Source organism: Rhododendron vialii, chromosome 3a, assembly GCF_030253575.1.
Source record: "Rhododendron vialii isolate Sample 1 chromosome 3a, ASM3025357v1".
In the NCBI taxonomy this organism is placed as follows: Eukaryota; Viridiplantae; Streptophyta; class Magnoliopsida; order Ericales; family Ericaceae; genus Rhododendron; species Rhododendron vialii.
The window spans coordinates 29,522,911-29,541,445 of NC_080559.1; the positions used below are offsets into that span (position 1 = coordinate 29,522,911).

General features: G+C 38.5%; 2 protein-coding genes across 3 annotated transcripts; both read right to left on the bottom strand.

Moving 5' to 3' along the window:
- Positions 1 to 4,290: 4,290 nt before the first annotated feature.
- On the bottom strand, positions 4,291 to 8,582 carry LOC131319729 (uncharacterized). Of its 2 annotated transcripts, none has more exons than XM_058350123.1 (4): positions 8,371 to 8,582; positions 7,227 to 7,818; positions 5,483 to 6,572; positions 4,291 to 4,759 (listed from the first exon to the last, which is right to left on the bottom strand). In XM_058350123.1, the coding sequence occupies exons 2-4, from the start codon at positions 7,768 to 7,770 to the stop codon at positions 4,573 to 4,575; spliced, it is 1,821 nt and encodes a 606-aa protein (XP_058206106.1). In that variant the 5' UTR covers positions 7,771 to 7,818; positions 8,371 to 8,582; the 3' UTR covers positions 4,291 to 4,572. The 2 variants fall into 2 exon arrangements, with proteins under 2 accessions (XP_058206106.1, XP_058206105.1); XM_058350122.1 differs by having other exon boundaries at positions 8,379 to 8,400.
- A 2,221-nt stretch (positions 8,583 to 10,803) lies between these two features.
- On the bottom strand, positions 10,804 to 14,646 carry LOC131319730 (probable WRKY transcription factor 53). Its single transcript, XM_058350125.1, has 3 exons — positions 13,746 to 14,646; positions 13,441 to 13,572; positions 10,804 to 11,871 (listed from the first exon to the last, which is right to left on the bottom strand). The coding sequence occupies exons 1-3, from the start codon at positions 14,102 to 14,104 to the stop codon at positions 11,199 to 11,201; spliced, it is 1,164 nt and encodes a 387-aa protein (XP_058206108.1). The 5' UTR covers positions 14,105 to 14,646; the 3' UTR covers positions 10,804 to 11,198.
- Positions 14,647 to 18,535: the final 3,889 nt, after the last annotated feature.

Here is an 18,535-nt window from a genome sequence, read left to right on the forward strand (position 1 = left end):
ATTTCTGTCCGTCCATTCAACGAGTTTGTTTCGGGTCTTCGAAATCTCAAAGCCGGCACTGATCAAACGGCTCATAACACATCATTTGTGAAGAAATTTTTCAGTGTCGGGTGGGTACCACGTGGTGCCCGCCCGGCACATCTACGCCGTTCAAAAGTGTTTTGAACGATCCGGATTTGAAAAAAAAATTCACCGAAAAAGTTAAACTCTTCCCTAAAAAAGTTTTTTTAAAATCCAGACCATCTAAAATATTTTAGATGGCTTGGATGCATGAGCGGGCACGAATATATCCACCCGGCACCGAAAAACTTCTCTCATTTGTGTATTGGAATCAGAGATCCAAACAAATTGGTGAAATTAAAGAAGTGGGTGTGCGAGAGAGAGATCGTACCATCGCTGGTGGGAGCGGGGGCCGGAGCTGCAGAATGAGCCAAAGCAGACGGCAAAAAGACAGCGAAGACGAGAGCCAGCATCGCCACCGCCACCATCGAAGCCCTTGTTACCTCCATTTTCCTTCTCTCTCTCTCTCTCTCTAGCCTGTTCCTTCGAAAATTAATGCGTAAACTCTGGCACGCGGCACCTGAGAGGGGCCGGCGCAGAGTGCTAGAGAGAGGAAGCAGAGGAGAGAGAGAGAGGAGAAACGGTTGAAGCAAGAACGTGGAGAGGAGGCAGAGTCTCCTTGACGTAGATATAGGTGGTATATATACTAGTCTACGATGGCTAAAGGCGGGAGTGCAAGCTGGAGGAGGAGAGAAGAGAACGGGGAGGCCACAAAAACCAACCGCAGATTTCGGGCCCTACACTACACACCCATGTGCCCTTCCCTTTCATTTTCGGTTTTTTCTCCTCCTTTTTTGCTCTGTTTACCTCTCTCTCTCTGTCTCTCTCTCTCTCTCTCTGAAAAAACTCTCTCTGAACATGAGCATGCTGTTGCCAGCACATATTCGTCCGTTTCTTAATCAACCCCTCATGGGTAAATTAACTGAACTATCCCTCAATTTTGTGGGAAATTATTGCGGGAGTAATTATCGGGAGTTGAGTACACAGTCTAAGGATTGTTTGTGGTAATGTTAAAACTATTGTACATAAAATTCTTATATCATGTGTAAAGTATAAAATTCTTACGCACAATAATTTTGGCATTAACAAAAGTAATTTTGAGATTATTATTTCCCTTCTATTTGATCGTTTTATCTATTTCCTTCCTTTTGTATAATATTTTCTGCATTTGGAGTATTATTTTTCTGATAACTTAGGTGTACAAGCTAATTACGTAACTGGACTAATCTTTTATTAGGAAAAAACTAAATGAATATTGATCCGCCTGTATGGGAATTAGATTTTGCATAGACAAAAGCTTAAAAGTTAACCGAAACGAGCTTTATGTCCCAATCACTTGGGGTTGGCGGCATGAATCATTTTCTTTCATTGAAACCTGTCAAGGGCCACTTATTCACGCAAACTCATTATACTTATATCTTTGTGCACAACGACATCTAATGTCAATTTAGATCTACCCCTCTCCGTATCATTGCTAGCCAAAGCTATCATATCCGCTCTCTTAACTACTGCATCTCCTAGTCTATGGTAGACATGTCCAAACTACCTTAGCTTATTTTCCCTCAACTTCTCCTCTATGGGTGTTACACCTACCATCTCACGAACTGTTTTCATTTCTAATCTTATCTCGTCTAGTCTTACCACACATCCACCTCAACGTTCTCATTTTCGCTACACTCATCTTGCTCATTTTTTATTTTTTAATAGGCCAACTTCTGTCCCGTAAAGCATCGCTGGTCTTATGACAATTCCATAGAATTTTCCTTCAATTTTGTGGGTACCCTCTTGTCATATAGTATACCAGGTGTGCTCCTCCACTTGAGCCACCCCACTTGGATCCTATGGGTCACATTATCAGCAATTTCTCAATCTCTACTAATAATTGAGCCTAAATACCTAAAATGATCATTCTATTGTATCTCTTGGTCTTGGATCATCACTCTTTCTTCATGCGCACACCATATACTCGCAACTTTGGGTTAAAAGTTAAGGGTAAGAATTTTTTCGCCACAAAAAAGAATGACTTCTTTTGTCTATTTGATATAGTTTGATGAAGGTGTTCTTCCACGTTTGTCAAGAGCCTAGACCGATGTGCATCGTAATAGGAGGAACGTGATTTTATCAAATCCTCAAAACTGTACATATGGTATATTTTCTGGAAAAAAAAAAGAAGACAAATTAACATAATTAGAAGTTATTGATCGGATCCAGCTAATTTTCTTTGATCTCCACGTAATGGGATGGGGAGTTTCATGTAACGGGAGTATATTACCTCCTCTCACAATGAAGTAGGCCGTAGGGACTACTAAGTGGTCCTCATTGCATTGTGAGAGAAGGGGATATACACATGTTAAGTAAAAATACTCACCTGGAAAAAGAGACATGAAAGAAATTTGGGAAAATGATGGCCAATGACGTGTTTTGATAATTAATACTCGCCAAGGACATTTTCAGCATTAACAAATGTTCTTAGCTTGTCCTTAACGGGTATTAATTATCAAAACACGTCATGTGCCATTATTTTCCCAAGAAATTTTGTTTACCGACATCTGTGGTGGGCTGATAAGCTCCAAACAAAGAGTTTAGTTTTGCGGCCCAGACGCAAGTACACCTAAGAAAGCTCAGGAAATTAAGGCCACTTTCGAATCCAGGCCCATCTCAATACATCTCACATCCATGCACAACAACTTCCAAGCTCATCGTAAAATTTTCACAAGCAAAAAAGGCTTTAGGAGGTGTTTGGTGCAGATTTTTTTTACGCCGAATCTGCACCATGGAGCCGAACATTGATACTCTCACTAACAACAAAGTATAAAACCCAAACGTTGATACTCTCACTAACAACAAAGTATAAAAGGATTCAGTGATGATCTTTCAGTGAGGGAACGAGCTTAAGTTGGTTGTGGATTTTGGCCACTCCACCACCCACTTTCAAGAGTGTGACTGATGGGTCCGGCTCTGACATTTGGATTCACGCGGCTTTTCGTTATTTTTTGTTTTTTTGTTATATTTTGTTCGGTTGTTTTAGTTGTACTTTATATTCATATTAATATAACCGGAATAATCTTGTTCGTAGAAGTACAAAATCAAAGAAATGGCAAAAAAAAAAAAAACCAAGTAGGGACAAGCAATTGCTTGCATGAAAGCCATGCACATGATGTGTGGTAGACTAGAAGTCAAGAACGATCATGAAAAAAAAATACTCCCATTCCAGAGAGAGAGAGGGAGTCTAATGAGACCAGAGAAAGGATCCCATGGCAAACTTCCTCTTTTGGTCAATGTCACCGGCAACAGGAATTCCGTATTCCGAAAGAAGGCAATCAAGTTTCCACTCAGGCATGGTTTCATAGTCGGATTTTGAGTATTTGGGGTAGTGCAATGGCATTTTGAAGTACCCTTCACATATTCTCTCCCTCCCTTGTTCGCCGTGCACACCACCACCACCAACTTCTGAAGTGGTAGGACCTCTAATGGCCTCCATGTCACCTCTCTCTCTCTCTCTCTCTCTCTCTCTCTCTCTCACTAAATTCCTGGAATGTAGAAGTGGCGTTTTATAGAGGGAGAGGTGGGGTGTCCAGGGGACTTGTATTCGGACTTGGTAATGGACAGCAATTCATTAATGGGGAAACGAAGCGTTCTACTTCCAACTCCACGAAAGGTTAATAGTCCCAAACTTTCTAACAGAATACACAAGGCTATCTTTAGAATGGAGTTTGTTTTAAATACCCTCTTACGTCTCATAAATACAACGTGAACAAGTACGCGTACATGACATTAGAATTCATGAGAATTCTTCTTACTGAAGAAGATGCATGTATCCAATTTATTCGATACATGTACAAGAGGCCTTTATCGCTGTAATTTCCTGAATAAACTCTGAAACAAAGATACCCAAAACGGGAAGAGGAAAAAAAAAGGGTTTGCACCAGCCATTAACCTAATTTCCACTAACTAGAGAAGAGCTTTCCGCAATGTTATGCATAGAGGTGGCAATTTCCAACCCATGAACCCACCCATATCGCCATTCCCAGTATAAAACCTCCAATGCTGGGGAGTAGTTATGGAAGGTCACCAAATAAAATATAAAGCCCTTTTCAATTTTCCAGCAACATCTCAGCCACGCATGACCATTGCTTAGACTTTTGAGTGTTCCTTGTACCTAATACCTTCAAGTCTTCAACAAACAGTATCTCACACAATACTGTACTATAATCCGGGGAACGAACAGACATCAATGCAATATTAATGGTATAGATTAAGATCATAGTGGGCATATTTTGCAAAATGATGGAATTAGCATGTATTCGGACAGTCTCCTGTCTGGCTATAAACTAAGGAAGTAGTTTGGTGACTTTGATCTCCTTCCAAAAGCAACATCATCAGGACTAACATATTATCTGTAATATACAGCTTTGATCATACCTCGCAAAGCATCAAAATCTATAACTTACCTAAAAGTCAGGCTATCTACAAATTCCACTGTTCTTGCCATAGAATCTAGGGCTGGCCATGTCAAGATGGGAGAAAAAGAGGATCTTCTTTGCTCTTGTATATTGCAAACAGTTGCTTAGAGTAGTGAGTCGCAAGTGTCCTGCACAGTTCTGGTGCCTTGGGATCATACTCCCGCAACTCCTCCACAGATTTCTTCACATCACCTTTTGGATCTCCCTCAGTAAGAAACTCGGCCAAAATACTTCCCCTACAAGAGAATGAATCGAATTACAACTACAAAGTATATTTGCTAAACGAACAGAACCCATTAAACCATCAAAAAACTATATGCAACCACAAGTACAATCAGAATGTAAAATGACAAATTTGAGAATAACTAATCTTTTAGTTACTAAAGGAACCTGGGATCCAGGAGAAACAAAGATGGGTACAGTCATGCAGATACATCAGAGATTCAGAAATGATGCAATATCTAATCCAACCCACAGGAAAGGTTGGTGAAGTGAAGTAAATTGAGAAGAGTGCAGGAAATCATGTCCTAACTCCCGACACAAGTCCAGTAACAGCTTTTCTTTCCTTTTTCTTTTTTTGAGAACGCCAGTAACAGCTTTTCAGTTCAGAATTATTTGTGGTACTGTTATAATCAATAAGTTGCTCTCCTATCACTTAACTCCAGTTACAATTCTTCTCCTAGCCCGAGAGAGGAAACATATACCCCAGTTCGAATCACAAATAGGAGAAACCAGTCCCTCCATTCTTGGTAAAAGAACCATAACAAAGTCATCATTCTCTCTGGGATGCATGCGATATATGTGAGGATGAGTTCAAGTCCTATAAACATGCTTTACAAATATATAGCAAAGAAAAACTATTCCTCTCAAACCAAGCGACCCAACACTTCACAGCGACAACAAATACTAGAGAGACCCATATAAATATGGTTAAAATATTGAACCTACATGATACATACCTGAGTGCATCACAGTGGCTAAACCCTTGCCGATTGGAATAATACGTAAACTTGCCAATCTTTTCATCAGCAGTCTGCTTCCGATAAAGAGCACAGACGGCCTTCATGCACAGTTCAGGATCCTTACCAAATGCTGCAAGCATGTCTGCCTCAAACTCCCATTCTACTTTATGGCCTCTGCCCCTTCCAAGTTTAGATAGAACTTCATTAAAGTCCACATTGTCATCTGATAAATCTTCTGATTCATTAGAACCATCATCACTCTCAGAAATATCAGAGCTATTTACGATGAATCCACCCAAATTTTCACCCTCAGTGTCTGATTCCGACTCATCCTCTTCAACTTCATCATTTTGTACACAACCATTTGTAGGGATTCCAAAATCATAATTAGCTCCACCTGTACTGAAGTTGCTGCGAGACTTTTGTTCTGGCTCATTTTTTGCACTGCATTCTCTCAATGCCACTAAGCGCCGCCTAGGAGTTGTAGATTCTCTGACCTTCTCCTCAGATAAAGTTGCTTTCACTGGAAAGGTGTTCAAATGAGAATCCACAGAATCACGGTTTGATTCCTTGAGATGTTTTGTCTTGAGCTTACGAATTGGAATATTATCATCACTGTCACTGTCACTATCAGTAGTGACAATGTTGGTAGCCCTTTTCCTTTTGGGAGTTGAAATGAAAGGGAAACTCCCCTTGTAATCTTTCATAACTTCCTCATCACTCTGGTAGGAAAGAGTCCACTTAAAGTTACTATCAGAAGTCTTCTTGTTTCCATCACCCATAGTATCCCCCGGTGAAAAATCAGTAGAAACATGAGCCATCATTCTATTTACATCAAAAGGCGCATCAACACTTATAGTGGCTACTTCATCCTCGCTGTCGCTGATATCAATGATGCCAAAAGAAGAAGGTCCAGCAACAGCAGGCGTCGATGGAGCCATCTTCATGTTGAGACTTCCTCCTTCACCAAATTCCAACTGTTTTCTCACTCTGCCATGATGGTTCTTTTCAGTTTCGGAAACTAAACCTCTTTTTCTTGCATTGGGATGCGCGAACTGCTTACTTGATACATCGACACAAGGTGTACCTGATTGACCCCCCAAAACAAAAAAGAAAACAAGACAATAAAATGTGAGTTAACTATTCACACTGAATCAGGAAATTTCATGATGTAATGTGAAATTACTCAACAAAAGGGAACTTGATATCAGGTAATGCAATGTCAATGATACCACATCAAAAAATTCACCCTAAATACAAAACAACACCCAAACAGAATGTCAAGCTTTACAGCTATATCTTTTGCACACATGGCACAAATCTTAGGAGTGGGGTGTAAGAATAAAATTTGAGAAAGGAAAAGCGTAATACTCCTATAATGACAAATTCACCAAGCAACAAGTCCCAATACATTACCAGTAAGCCAAGCAATTAATCTGAAAATAAAAGGAAACCAACTAATGCAAAACAACCTGCAGGGGAAATGGTTTGGATATCCAAGATTCCAGATTGATCAACATGCCCATGAGAACAGACCAAAAATCAAAATATTAAGTTTTATGAGAAGACTGCCCATGCCTGTGCAAAAGGGGTTACATTTTCTGAAACAAAACTGAAAAAAACTTTCCTTTGGAATACTTGGGCCTGAACTTCCAGAGCCCTTTAGACTTAAAACCAGAATCAAATGGAAAAACTTGCTAAGCTAAAGAGAAAATAAAACCATATAGTATATTCTTCGGACCTGCAGCGTGCAAATCTCCAATGCCTTTGACAGGGGAACTATTTACCATTCTGTCTTCTGTGTCCAAATGTTCAGAGAAAATTTCATCTTTCAGGTTGCTTGCTTTAGTTGTCTGCATTTCCGGCATTCCAGCCAATTGACTTTGCCCACTTCTCAAGACCAAATTCTCTTTCTCAAGCTCCAACACCCGCGACTCCAATTCTTTACACTTCAACTTCCAAACCTCAGCCTCATGTTCAGCAGTTTTCTTCTCACACTCCAATACGTTGTTCTCAATCTTCAACTCCGCAACCTCTTCACTAACCACCCCATTTTCCTTTTCAACCTGATTAATTCGCACTTCGAGTTCAATATTCCTTCTCTTCAAATCCTTAACGTCGTCTTGCATCCCGGCCTTTTCGACTTCCAATTCACGAAACTTACTCTCCAGCAAATCAAACTTACTCCTCTTCCTGTCAATCTCCAATTCCAGCAGTATGCGCCTCTCTCTGTCCGTCTCACTCCTCTCCTCCAATTCTTTGCATTTGATACCAACATCCATCATTCAACTCTCACGTAAAAAGATACACTTCGAGACTTGCCACCATAAACCCTAATTTCAGACAGGGAGAGAAATCATACTCAAGTCGGAAAGTAAGAAGTACACTTCTACAAATTGACACGAGGAGGAGATATTTAAACAATTACCCACATATGAAATCCAATAAAAAACAAATTTGCACCCTCGATTCATGCAAAAAGAAAGGAAAAGGAAAAAAAAAAACCCTTTAATGTGCAAGAAGAAGGGGGAAGATTCAAACTTTTTGGAAGTTTACAGAATTGAAGAAGGGATGAGTAATGTGTGAAAGGAAAATCATAAAGAACTAGACAGCATAAGATTAAAGTTCACATTCACTTTCTCTCGTCCTTTTTTTTTTTGACAGTCAGGGTCCCTCGCCGGTAGGTCAAAGGCAGACCATCCACGACAACTATGAAATTGAAGAAATTAGTACTTTTTAGCAGCCTGACCCAAGAATCGAATCATGTTCAATTGTGAGAGGAGCAAATTCACTTTCTTTGTCCAAGGTTTCCCGGCAACCAAACGAAATAATGAAAGATTAATTAGTTAATGCAAGAACGCAGAAGAATGCAGAATAGAACTCACCGTAATACCTAATCGGAGAGCATTGGCGTGTAGAAGCACTCTAGGGTTTTACATAGTAAAGTACTCTTCCAATCAGTTCCAATTGCTGATTCGGAGAGGGGGGGGAGAGAGAAATCGTGGTCTGTCAGATCGTGGTCTGTATACGGTTAGGTACGAAGGCAACATTGGCGTGTAGAAATCGTGGTCTGTATACGGTTAGGTACGAAGGCAACAATTATAAGAATCAGAATTTGCGATAATGTCTTACTTTTCATTATGCTAAATCCACGCCATTTTGATCTCAGTGCACCCATTGTATTTCATGGCCAGTAGGCGTGTTATCTTAGTCGGGGTGTTCTGAGATGAAAGTGGCGTGTATTTAGAATCTTTCTGCTTAGTTCTGTTCGTATGAGATATGTTTGAATATTTTATTTTATTATTCAAAAAAATCATGATGATTAGTTTTGTGTCAATTTTTAGAATTATTGGTTTATCTTAACGAGAAGAATATAAAATACAAAATTATGACCGAAACCTCATAAAAGTTCGGGGAAGACAAAAATATTTCAAACCAGACATGTTTTTTGAATTATTTTTTACTATTCTAAACTTTTTTTAATTTTTGTTGTTGAGACAAATCAATAATCTAAGAAATATTTACACAAACTAATTAACAAAGGTGGGAAAAAAATAGCATTCAAAAACAGAAATGCTAGGGACAAAGAAAATTTACTCCGAAACTATCCCGAAAAGATCAACTAGTGATTGAGATTCACTTTGATGTGTGTGGCACAATCATCAAAGTGATTCTCAACCATTGATTGCTGTTTTCGGGATACTTTCGGGGTAAGTTTTCTTTGTACCTAGCATTCCCCTTCAAAAGAAACCAATTCGAAAGTCATTCATCCAACCAAAACACCCTATAATTGCTACGGTTAGCTGTTTGTTAGGGCTTTATTAGTTGGATTTGTCCTAGGGGTGTACATGGTCCGGATTGGTCCGGTTCTCTAGAAAATCAGTAACTGTACTATTTCAAACGGTTCTAAAAAATTGGGAACCAAAACCTAACCAAAATATGCATGGAACCTAACCAGAACCAAACAGTAAGACCGGTTCGGTTTTGGTTCGGTTTCGGTTGTATCCAATAAGCATTCAAACACTTATTCACAAAATATGAACTCATAAAATTAAAGAAATAGGAAGATAATCTGCTGGAATAAGAAATGAAGGAAGAAAAATAAAAGCTTTCCTTACTAACAAATGAGATTTCATCTCTAAATAAATTAAGTTTAGTAAGAAAAAGATTAACCTACCAAATTCAAATATATATTTAATTACACACACACACACACATGTCTTCCTATATTTATCTTAGTTTTAAACGGTCCGGTTCGGTTCTAATCACGGTTCATTAATTGAGAACCGGTAACTGAACCAAAATTAACGGTTCTTATTTTTTTGGAACCATAACCTAACCATAGAACCACAGAACCAGATCAGATAGGACGGTTTGGTCTGGATCGGACCGATTTTACGGTTCGAACGGTTTTCTTGAACACCCCTAGTTTGTCTTTGTCCCATGTTATTTGGGCTTTTAAGTCTTTTGGATTTTGGGTTGCGACTCATTTGTTTGCAATTGTTTTATCTAGGTTTTCAGACCTTGTTTCCGGCCATTGGGTGTTGCATTGGTTGGCATCTTGTCAATTAAGAGTTTAGATCTCGGATTGGACTTTACGTTCTTTCCTTGTCATTTTAATCTTTGTAATAATTTCAAAGGTTAATAAATTTTTTTTCACCGTTAAAAAAAGAAAAATCCCACCGTAATTAATTGCTGTTAGCCATTCAATTTTTTTTTTCTCCAAATGAACAAATAGAGAAACTAAATTTTCTTTTTTCTGATTTAGCTCTTAGACCAATGATGATGCACTAGATCAATACATAAATGCTACTCCCCGTCCCTAAATAAATGTCCGGCGCGCAAACTTAGGCCTTACAAAAGATGCATATTTTTCGTTAAAAAATCTAATTTTTTTCACAATCTAATGGAACTCACTGGTATCTATTGATTTGTGAAAAAAATTTAATCTTTTTAATGAAACAAATGCATCTTTCGAAAGACTTAGGTTTGCGCGCCAAACATTTATTTGGAGACGGAAGAAGTATTTTTGAAGTATTCCCTCCGTCCTATTTTCATTGTTTATTATTCTGTTTATTTCTTTTATGTAATTTGCCCATATCTTTTAGTAGTGTAGATCTTGAAAATAATGCAATATGGATCTTGTTTGATGGATCTTAATTAGTTTTATAATACAAACGTTTTCAAAATTATAAAAAACATTATAGATTGAAAGATATAAGTAATTAAAAAATGACACGCAATTTAAAAATGAACAATGAAAACGAGACAGATGGAGTATAATATACTCGGGGAGGTGGGCCGAAAGGCTTGTCAAAAAAGAAAAGGAAAAAAAAGAGTACAATTGAAGTCTACAACAATTCGTTACACTTCATTAATTTCCATGATATTGTAATGCCCTACATATTCTCCTACCTACCTTTAACACCACAAAATTCTCCTGGTCTTCACCAGATGAGGTTTATTCCACACATCCTCTGCTTAGACGTATAGGACCACCACGTATAGGACCACCATAAAAAGTTACGTGTTTTTTAGTAAAGGAATTTCGGAAACAAAAATATTACTACTACATTACAAGCCCTAAAATCACTCGATTGAATGCGTTCAGAATGCTATATTGATAGTACCGCACGCACCTTGAGTGGATCGATACCGTATGCATGGCAACTAATCAATATAGCATTCTGAACACTTCTTGGAACTAAAATCGCTAAAAGAATCCAGGATCATCATCGAATGGAAAGGACGGCTCGAATTGGTCCGTACCACCAAACTGGAAATCCAAACCCACGGTTGGAGAGGGGGTGGCAGATTTTCCACCTGAGACAATCTCCGTGAGCTCGGACTCCATACCCTGAAAAGTATTACCTTGGTTCCTTCCAAACGCACCGGTCATTTCATTAGGCGGTGACACCGGAAAATAGTTTGATGCAGAGGTCGCGGGAGGCATGAACGAAGGCGAAAGAATATTCCCCCCCATGATCAAATTGTTGTCAGGAACAGAAGGAGACCGGATGTAGCTTCCTTCGGCCTCGACATGTGATGTGGGGGAGAAGTACAACGGCGGAAGCGACAACTGGTTTCCGGTGTCTAGGCCGGAAGTTATGGCTCTGAGGCCTGTGATCTGGAAGTCCAAGAGGGTTTCAGGTGGATGCTGCTGGTGGTGTTGTTGCGGGAATAATTGGCTGTTTAAGGCTGTGTTTGGTGGTTGTTTTTCTGGTGATGAAGAGGGCGGAGCTGAGTGGGAGGCTGCTGCAGCTGAGGTGCAGGTATGCCTTCCTCGGTAAGTGATTTCGAAAATTGTTGGGTCTTCATCGGATCTTTGCACTTGCTTGGTTGCCAAACACCCCTGGACACTTCGATGGGTGCACCTATAATAGCCTCTGCACCAAATAAATGAAGAAAATCATGAACTCCTCACTTGTTAAACAATCCAAAAGTCTACGCCTATCCTCCCCGGCCCCCACCCTACTCAATTTCACCGTCCAATATTGTTTTAGACGATTCGGATTTCATAAAATTATCTGGACCATTGATAGTCGAGACGGACAGTGAGATTGAGAGAGTGGCCGGTAAAACCATGCAGTGAGGTAGATGGACTACCGAACGGAGTAAAAGGGAAAAATACTTCATAAATAGTAAACGTACATCCTTCCTGCCCAAACAAAAATAACAAATCCCCGAAGCAAAAGTACTACCATCTCTGACTTTCTATGACATTGAGATTATCTACACAAAGTTCTTGACAACTTCAATATTCGAGACGGGGCTAAGATAGGTAACAGGTAAATAATTTTAACATCTCTGACTTTCTATGTGGAACCAAAGGGTATGGTCGTTGAAATTATGTAGTCTTTTAGATTTGAGACGGTCTATGAGAGAGCTAGGTAATCGATAAACAGTTTTCTCGTCTCTCATATCTACTAGGTAATATATGAGTATTTGAGTAAACACGTATCTTTGATTTAATTATTAAATGAAAACCTATATTTTTGTACAAATAACATGTGTTTAACGTATATGGGCACCAAAGATACAATTGACTAAAAATTGTTCCGAAATTAATGCGTTGTAAAACTAGGTTATGCAATCTTTATCAGGAATTAATTAATGTGTCTTTGAGCAAGTGGTTTGGATTAGTCTTGTAACCTATGCAACTAGTTTTTTTTTTTTTTTTTGGGGGGGGGGGGCTTTTTTGAACGGAACTAAGTCACTAGTTTGATCCATGAAGCAAGCGGCAAATTAATGTAGGCAGGCATAGACCTTTTCTATGCACCCGTAGATGTAGTTAGTTGTATCTTTCTAGTATAGTATTATGGAAATACAATACACGTAGTACATATTCTTTTTTTTTTATATAATTTCGTGTGTTTGTGTCAATTTACGCACACTTTAATTAATTTTGAGAGACTAATCTCACTGTTCACTTGCGTAAGTACTAATTAAGATGGTACATTTTTGTGCTTCTATGTCCTTGTCAACTGCACCAATACGCAAGTGTTAATGCATGGGGACGTGACAACAAAAAGGCCTTTTCCTCTTTTCAGATTACTCCTACTTCACATGTTATGAGAAAAAGGACATTCATGATCATTAATTATTTTCAAGCACAACTTGGGGACCTTGTTGTCTCTTAGGGGACAACTCTCGTCCGCATGTCTATTTCAGAAATGGACAGTTCAGATTTTATCTCGACCGAACAGATATTAGCCGTCCATTCGTATATTGACGAGATGAAATCTGAGCCGTCCCTTGCCAAAAATGGACGGCCCAGAAGGAGACAATACCATATTGTCCCTTAGGGTCCTCGGGTTCTTTCAAATGGATGTGTGGACCATAAATATGTTTATGAATTTTTTTTTTCCCAAAATGTAACAATGGGTAAAAATCATCAAATGATCAGATTAAGCTCTATCCATGCATAATAGTTGTATATACTGTATTATTTATACCTGGGATATTTGGCCCCAAGAATGTCTTTCTGCCCATATTTCCTCCAACTAAAGCCATCATCAAGAGGCCCTTCAAGCCCTGTCCCCGGGCATATTTGCACTTGTTTTGTCCACCGCGGCACAGCACTCTTTCTACAACACGCACGCAAAGTTGTTATTAGATTCAGAATCCTCATGCGAAAAAACTATATGAAAAATGTTGTACGAAAGTTCTGGTTGTAATTTGTATAGCACCATTCAAACGAACCAACTCGAACTAATCAAGATAAAAACACAGAAACATAAAGGTATATATATATAGTTACCTCTTTTTAGAGCCATTTTTATGTTCATGATCCTTATGTTCCAGGTCAGAATCTTCGCTGTGTGGACTTCCACTAAGCGACCTTGGCGATTCGGACCTTCCGATTGTCTGTTGATGGTCTCCTAAGGATCCATTCCATTTGAGCATTGAGAGTGCTTTGTCGTATGAATTTAGGATCCTGAGAACCAACAACTCACGCATTTCGTTGGAGGAAGAAGAAGTAGAAGAAGAAGAATAAGAAGCAGCCGTAGTCGTAGTCGTCACATTGAGATGCATTTGGAGCTGCTTAGCGAGCTCCATCCCTTCTGTTAGCTCATTGACCAGGTTAATCTTTTGCTCCCAATCTCCTGACTTCTCCATTTATGCCCAACAAAATCAATTTCTATGCCAAGAAGAAGGAAAGGTGTACTATCTAATCAGGCAGTAAAGTTGTTTTTTTTTTTTTTAAATGCTAGAAGTAGAGAGTGGAAAAGGCCTTCTTGCTGATTATATATACCCGCAACAAAAATGGAAGCTGGTGATTTCAGGAAGAAAAAAAAAAAACGAATGGTTACCAATATTACACAAGTAACAAGATGAGGTCAAAGGAGATCGACTAGCTACAAGATAAGAAGAAGAAATCTGAGAAGATGGGTTTTTCAGAAGAGCTGAGTTTCGAGTTGAAAATGAAGGAAAGAATCAAAATTTGGTACCGTTTTGTGTGGTGACCAGTTATTTTGGTTTCTTGGAATGATTGTAGCAGCTGAAAACAGGAAAGGAAAGGGCGGAAAGGGTGAATTAAACCTGAAGAACAGAAGAAATATAATTCAGGTTGAGGTCTAGGACTCCAGCATGTCGAGGAGAGAGATATATATAAGGGTAGCTGTCTCTTTTTTGAATTGGAGATTTTGAGGGAAGGAGATGGAGATATAAAAGGAAGGGAGAGAGAGAGAGAGAGAGAGAGAGAGAGAGAGAGAGAGAGAGGAAGTTTGACTGAGATATGTGTCAAGAGTGCTTTTTCTTCCTAGAAGACCGGTCTATGGTCTATGGAACTGGGTTTTGGTGGGGAGGAGAAGTCCTGTTGCTGACCATTTCTACCGAAAGAATTTTACCAAAGCTCTGATGCGGACACCCTCTCTCTCTCTCTCTCTACAATTTTCATTTTTTCTCTCTCGACCTTTTTATCACCTAAGTACTGTATATGATTACTACTACTTGTAATAACAGAAAGATTAGAAGGAGAAAGTCAGAGTCGGGGTTAAGAGGAGGAGTAGACCGAGAATCTTCAAACCTTTGTACCGCGTTACTCCGTACAAGTTTGCTACTGTGATGTAGGAGAGAGAGAAAGAGGGAGAAGAGAGAGAGAGAGATGAGACGCGTTGTGACACGTTGTGACGTCGGCTAGAAACCTGTGCATACGTTGACGTTGATAGATCACCCGTGCCTAAAGTGGGACACATACGTATTTTGCGGCACCCCTTTCGATCTACACACGTGGTTCTCACATGCTCTATGTGCGGCGCAGGGAATTTTTTAATCTCACTACGGCCCCTTGCCTAACGTTTACGGTGAGTATTTTTGCGGTCTTTTCATTTTTTTAAATGTTCTTTTACACCCTCGGTCCCTCCTGTTTATAGGTTCATTTTCGGCATTCGTGTCATAACTTAAATTGTCTATATATTTTAATTTATAACGGGCTCAAGGTTTTGAAAATTTTATATAATAGATGAATTAAAATCTACTAAATAATATTCATATTGCATATTTTTAGAGATTTGTATTGAAAGATATTTACAATTTTTAAGGTGTGTCGAATAGTAAAAGTGGACAAATAAACACAAATAGAGGTAGTATTAGATTTGTGTTAAATCATTATACCTGTTATTTGCCGAACTGTTTTTTTTGTGTCTTTTTAGTCATTTTATATGAATTTTTTTTAATTTTTGTTTATGTTTTTATACCTTTTTTGATTCCCCTTATCAAAGACGGGTGATGTGGTGTAACAATTAAGAAAAAAAAAACCAAAAAAATCGAGCCAAATAATTAGGCATGCAACAGGGGCCGAGCTATCACATCCTCCTACTTTGAAAAGTCTTACTTTTGACCACTTAACTAAATTCCTGAACAATATATATAAAAAAAAAAAAAACTTTGCCTTAACTGGAATAGGATTGTTGGTTGTTACGTACATGATCTTCAATTACATTTACCTGGTATAATTAAATAGTAGTAAAATACTGTACTTAGCTGAAAATGAAATGATAAGGTGGTATCCCAAGTTGCGTACGCGTTTGAAAGAGTCAGTTCCTTGTCCATTAGAGTAATGGAGTATTATTTACTAAGGTCCCGTTCTGCTAAAGTTATTATTTTGTTAGTACTTATTTTTTTCTCTACGAGACAGATCATTCTCTCATAATACATTACATTTAATTCAAAAAATAAATGCTTATTTAAAAACTAAGTATTTATTTATCTTCGCGGAACGAGACCTAATAATAACTGTGACATGGCATTTGTTTCTTCTTCTTCTTCTTTTGAACTTGATTTATTTGTTTATTCTGTTTAACCATATTGTTTAGAGTGCTGCCCACTTTGTGAAACACAATTAACGAGTAGAGATCATTAAAGTTCGAGTTGAGATGATAGGGATGTAATTAATTAATTAATTAAGTATTTGTACATATTGTTTACGCTGTGATGCCCACTTTGTGAAACACAATTAACGAGTAGAGATCATTGAAATCCGAGTTTAGATGATAGGGACGTACTCCCTCTGTCCCATTTTCATTGTCCATTATTCTGTTTGTCTCTTTTATGTCTTTTGCCTATATATTTTAGTATGAATCTTGAAATATATGCAATATGGATCTTATTTGATAGATTTCGATTAATTCTATAATACAAAGTTCTCAAAATTATGAAAAATATTATAGATTGAAAAATATAAATAATTAAAAAATGACACACAATTCAAAAATAAATAATGAAAATGGGAAGGAGGAATAATTATTTAATTAATGAAGTAGTCGTATTAAACAACAGATTAGCGAACATGGTCACTCCCACTTTGGCTTGGGGAGACAACTATATATGAGTATATAATAAAAGAGATTCCACAGTAATCCGTAGAACATACTACGTACGGAAGAGTACTACGGAGTGGAGTAGTATAAAATACTATATGTGTTCCCAATTCCCCATCTCGTCCTACCGTACGGTACTCCCGTTACTCATATGTTCCGTTTATTTTACTACCATCAATCAACACAAGCGGCCAGCGGGAGTTTGCTTTTTGGAGGCGTCCATGCCTGTGAAAGAAAATCACTTTGTGTTTTTGATTCGTGGTTTCGCCGGCGTTTTGGTTTTGGATTACTGCATTGGGGATGACAGGTTTCACTGTGCTGCACTGATCACTACGATTAGGGTTTTGTTTCTCGAAGGGAATTGTTGTCTGGATTTATACTCCACGTGTCCCGACCCTGCCTTTGAGTAAGTGACGGTGTGAAGAGGTCCCTGATCTTAGGCTACAATTAGTCCTTCCTATTCTTCTTGTTGTTCCTTTTCGTGATTTTGTTTTGAAATCTGTAGATGCCGTATGGCGTTTTATTTATGAATGTGCGGATCAAAAAAAAAAATCAACACAAGCGGCACAAATGATGATGCAGGGGTAGCATGTTAAGCACATGGGTTGGTTCATTAATGTTGTTCGATTTACGTAATTTTACTTCATAAAATAGTAGGATCAATAGAAGTGTCACTTCTATATCCGAGAAAAGCCATGCAGCAGTACTGCTTCTTACCACTTTGGATTTTGGAGCCGTTCAATACATATGTGTTACTGTGCTAGGTATGTTTGTGTTTGAATTCTAAAGGCTTATCGAGTGAGGGCACGACAAACAGTTAGTGTTTATTATTTCGAGCTTGCAAGTTCTAACTTTATCATCGGCAAGAAAATTGCAGGACGACTAGAGTTTGACCGATCATTACCTTAATAATTCTAAGATTAGTTGAGGTCTACTTGGCCTGACATATATGTTTATGTTTGTCTAGGTACATCGAGGAGATAAATTTCAATTCCAAGAGGCTTTTATTATCTTTTATGACCTGATATTTGGATCAATTTTTGCGCATCTCGAATGATTTTGAAACCCAAAAGTTAACGACCGAGCAAAACTCCCGTGACCGCAATTCCAAGAAGCTGCTGGTGCAGTGGAAACAAGATATGGATTTTGGGTGGGAAAAATGCTCTGTTGTTGGGCGGAAAGTGGAAACAAGAGTGGAGTTTGGGCGCCGCTATTTCTAGACGCCAGGCCAATTGGAACCCATGCTTTGAACCACGCGATTCATAATTGTTATAGGAGTACTGTTATAGCTTGAACTTGGTCGTCAAGAAGACCAATAAAAGTTATAAAACGGAAGAAAGCTTCAACTGAGTGAAGGACCCAAGGGGTACGAAATACGCTAACATTCCTTCAGGTTCCTGCCTGGCAAATACATCGTGTTGGCCCAGTACGTGGTACTGAAATGGAAATTCTTGTGGACCAGAACTCAATGTCCAATGAACGAGCTAGGCAAGTATTTGGAGAAAGAGTTTTTTACCTTTTTATCCCCCACACGCTATGCACCTTTTTTCTACTTAGTTTCTAAATTATTAATTTGACGATTTTATCCTCTCAACTATTATACCGTTACCTACTTAGTCCAATAGATAGCGAAAATTAGAAATTTGAATGGAAAATATCATGTAAGGCCCTATTGGAATCTGTTAAGTAGATACTTGATTATGAGAGTTTTAGAGATAAAAATTAATTA